The following is a 4,100-nucleotide window of genomic DNA, read 5'->3' as shown; positions in this document are numbered from 1 at the left end:
TGCAACATTAATTATTATTAGTTATTATTAATAGATATAAACTAATTAAGGATAACATGAAAAATAAGTATATATAATAACGATAATGATAGAGAGACAAACAAAAACAACCAAATTAAAAAAGAAAAAATAGCCTAAACATACACAATATTGAAACACACAATGCAAGTTACCAAACAAAACGGAATCCAGGCCTCTATTTTCCATATACTCATAAACCAATATCTTCTCATCCTTCTCAATGCAGCAACCAAGCAACCGAACGAGATTTCGGTGTTGTAGTTTGACAATTAACTTGACTTCATTCTTAAACTCTTCTATTCCTTGTCCAGAGTCTTTTGATAATCTTTTTATAGCAATTTCTTGACCATCAACCAATCTACCCTGATATTATCATAAGAACGATATGTTAGTACGTATATATATATATATATATATGTATGTTATGATCTAATACTTAATTTTAGTAATAATGGTAGCTGTGCATAAATTAAAGTATTAAAACAACATACCTTATGAACACTACCGAAGCCTCCTTCTCCAAGTTTATTATCTTGAGAGAAATTGTTTGTAGCAATTGTTAGAGTATCAAAATCAAACATTGGCAACTCTAAATCATCCATGTTCCTTTCAACAGAAGGCACCACCTCATTCATTAAGAAATCATGACTTCTGTGGACAAAACCTGGAATAGTGGCTATTAATAATAACCAAGGCAAATTTATTTGTGCTAGCTATACCAAAACGATATACACTACAGCTCTATTTATAGGAATTCATGTGGGGGAGATTATTATATGCATTACCTCTTGATTTTTGTTTGCTCTTCTTCCTTAAGTAACAAATAGCAACCAATCCCAAAACTAAAACAAGTGCACTAAGTGTGATGCCAATAGCCAGAACTACTCTATGATTCTTGTTGGAGCTAGTAGATCCTGTGTGTCACCAAATTGATGCATGTGTTACACTGTTACTTTCTTTTGATGATTAAAGGGTATAACTAACACTACATGGGGAGATAGATAGATATATACCTATATCAGCAGCGGCCAATCTGACATAGAGATCTTGGCCATTCTTAGGGAAGACAACCATGTCAAAGAGTTGACCAAGCCACATAACACAGCCACTTCCTCCATTTGTGATGTAGATGTTTGCATATGCAGTGCATGAACAATTCCTCTTGCACAAACTCCCACATTCATCAAGTGTCATACTCTTATTCACAAACACACTTGTTGTCTCCGGCAGCTTCATGTTCTCAAGATGCAAGAACTTGTCAGTGGAACAATTCAAACCCGTGTTCCTCACACACCCATCAGACCCATCTCTCAAGTTCCAAGCTTCTTGGTTCTTAGGCCTGAACCCCTGCATACAAGTGCAAATCGGCGAAGCATCATTGTCACACACTCCATACGAACCACACACTCTGTAGTAATCGCATTGATACGCTGGTACGTACGAGAACTTGCTCCATGTTCCTTGTATCCACATGTAGCGTTGATACTGGCCATCAGAATCAGATGTCAGGATTAACCTCGACAACAAGGAAGCTATTGTAACGGAGTAAGAGTACCACACACCATGCTCATCATAAGTGAAATTGTACTTGATTTCATTTATGTTGTCTCCCATCCCTGGGACCCCAGTGAATCTCTCACCATTCCAATCACCAGTTCGGAATATTATAGTTTGGTTTCTCCTGATGAAAATATCTGGTAAACCATGGTAATCTATCTTTAAAGTGTAGTCACCGCTTGAAGGGTCTTCACCTGCGACCTTCCATGATGTTAAGTGCTTCTCTGTTCTTGTGTCCAAGTTCCAACCAAGCTTCATCCCCGGTAACATGGTATCGGTTGGATAATCGAAGCTCTGCCATAAGTAGTTACTATTGGTATTGTCTGATGAATCCTTGAGAACAAGGTTACCTGTATCGAGGAGCTGAAGAACTGGATTCCTTGCGTTGGTTTGGTTGGAGGACCATGCGAGGTTCCCGGATGAATTGAGAAGAACAAAGTTTCCGTTGTCTCCGATCTTGAGATAGCCTGTAGAGTTGTCAATGGGGTTGTCTCTGTTTGCAACCCAAACAATTGTTTGAGGATTGATGTTGTTGTACCATATTCCGAGGTAATAGTTGGTGTTGGAACCTCTGAAGAAGCCCAGCACGAAGGTTTGGTTTTGTGACAATAGCGTATCTATTTAAATATTGAGTCAAATTCAAATCATCTGAATTAAGGACCAAACTAAAATAAGATAATTTTTTACTTATTTAAATTGAATGTAATAAATACAAATTAATTTTGTTAGATAATTATGATCTTCTGGTCTTTTATATATAGATGTCCAAACAAACTTATAAGCATATCTCTAATGCTTGGTATTAATTTTATTTTATTTTAAATCCCTAAAATGCCCCATAAATATATGTGGACTATATATTATTAGACTTGATTTGAAACTTAATGTAAAATTTATCACTCTAATACTTGGTTTCATTTCAATTTAAATTTTAAATTATTTTTTATTATTTTAAATAAATTTAATTAAATTGTAATATTTTAACTAAAATAAAAATATAAAATTACAAAATTAATAATTATATACCAATAAAACAACATTACAATAACATTATTAGTATTTATTTAATGGATGGATTTAGACAAGTGGCGATATTTCACTCTTTCTTTCTTAAAGTGATATGGTATCTCCTTACAGATACCAGTTTTATTTCAAAAATGATATTCAATGCAAGTTTCAATTTTAAAACAGTTCATTTATTATACAAATCAAAATTGATATCTAAAATCGATCTTCTTGGAGTTGCTCTAAGAATCTTCATTTTTATCACTTTTGCTATTTCAAATCTTCTTTTCTTTTTTTTCTCTTTATGTATAATTTCTTTTATGTATAAATGTACTCAAAATGAGAATGTATGGATGAATGTTTAATTGATTATTTGTTTGACCTAGAAATGACTCAATTTAAGCATTCTACCATTGCCGTTGAAAGTTAGATTATAGTAATTAGGATGACTAGTGTATTTTTTATAGTATTGGATAGAAGAATATTTATTAAAGTAAATATATCCATTATAATAAATTTTTCTTTGTCAATTTGTTATTTTTTACCTAATAAACAACATTCATATTGAATATATTATTTTCATCGGAAGTCATACATAATTGGTTGATAATTTTGTATAAAAACACTCCTGTGGTGACTAAACACTGTACCATTAACTCGCTAAAGTTAATTCTCCTATGATTATCCCAATATATAACACTATCTCATAGAAATTTATTAGATTATATTTGTTTCTAACGAGGTGAGCGAGTTTTTAGACTTAATCATGGTTAGAGTTGAGAAAAGTCAGAAAAATACTAATACTATAAACACAGTTTATTTTTAATACCCAATAATAATAATAAGATATAAATTAAAACTAATATTATTTCGTACAAAATAATAAAACGTATATTATACTTGAATAATGAGAATTTTTCTTTATAAATCACATTAAATACATCATTTTAATTTACATACATATAATTTTAAGCTCTTATTTTCTATTAACACTCTCATTTCTTTAATTTTAAAATGTTATTTTTCATAATGAATATATTATGAATTATGTTGAATTGATTATTTTATAATTATTATATTATGACTTTTTTGTTAATTTAAAAAAATTCAAAGAATATTTATAGATAACTGTGAGTATCTGCATTCCCTAAAAGGATAATTAAATAGGGAATTGCACGAAGATAGAGAAAGGATGGAGGATATTTTTTTAAAACAGACGTAAAGAATGGGAAAGAAAGTCCGCCTAAAAAAGTCTGCCTCAGCCACACAAATATCCATTACCACCTCTAACTAACAACAGAAATTCAATTTTAGCCGATTTGAGTTGGGACACGTGGACTTTATTTGTATTGAGTCCTAAGATAATGAACTTAATTCGGGTTTGGGATTCGAGCAATGAATCTAGGTTAATCTTGCTCACTTGAGTTAATATTTTTAGTCATTACTGTAATAAATATTATACTATTAAATATTATTACATTTAATATATATAAAAATTGGATATGCTTACAAGACAT

At 31.1% G+C, this 4,100-nt stretch overlaps 2 protein-coding genes and 1 long non-coding RNA gene across 4 annotated transcripts in view; 1 reads left to right on the top strand and 2 right to left on the bottom strand.

The window, feature by feature from the left end:
* LOC107621499 (receptor-like serine/threonine-protein kinase SD1-8) overlaps nucleotides 1–4,100 on the bottom strand; it is a 78,630-nt gene that overhangs the window by 1,031 nt on the left and 73,499 nt on the right. The window lies entirely within an intron of this gene.
* Nucleotides 1–4,100, bottom strand: part of LOC107621495 (receptor-like serine/threonine-protein kinase SD1-8) — a 70,277-nt gene that overhangs the window by 529 nt on the left and 65,648 nt on the right. The window contains exons 2-4 of one of the 2 annotated variants that reach the window (XR_002356492.1): nucleotides 807–935; nucleotides 513–697; nucleotides 139–384 (exon numbers count right to left, since the gene is read on the bottom strand). Coding sequence is in view for 1 of the 2 variants with exons in the window: in XM_021114332.1 (XP_020969991.1) it covers nucleotides 46–384; nucleotides 513–697; nucleotides 807–935 (653 nt within the window). In the remaining variant the exon portion in view is untranslated. Of the gene's footprint in view, nucleotides 1–6; nucleotides 385–512; nucleotides 698–806; nucleotides 936–4,100 lie in introns of those variants that run through there. The other variant, XM_021114332.1, reaches the window with a different exon arrangement.
* Nucleotides 2,068–4,100, top strand: part of LOC110268305 — a 25,420-nt gene continuing 23,387 nt past the window's right edge. Inside the window, exon 1 of the long non-coding RNA XR_002356494.1 lies at nucleotides 2,068–2,170. This is a non-coding gene — a long non-coding RNA (uncharacterized LOC110268305). The remainder of the gene's footprint in view (nucleotides 2,171–4,100) is intronic.

Source organism: Arachis ipaensis, chromosome B10, assembly GCF_000816755.2.
Source record: "Arachis ipaensis cultivar K30076 chromosome B10, Araip1.1, whole genome shotgun sequence".
In the NCBI taxonomy this organism is placed as follows: domain Eukaryota; kingdom Viridiplantae; phylum Streptophyta; class Magnoliopsida; order Fabales; family Fabaceae; genus Arachis; species Arachis ipaensis.
This window is presented reverse-complemented; position numbering and strand designations above follow the sequence as displayed.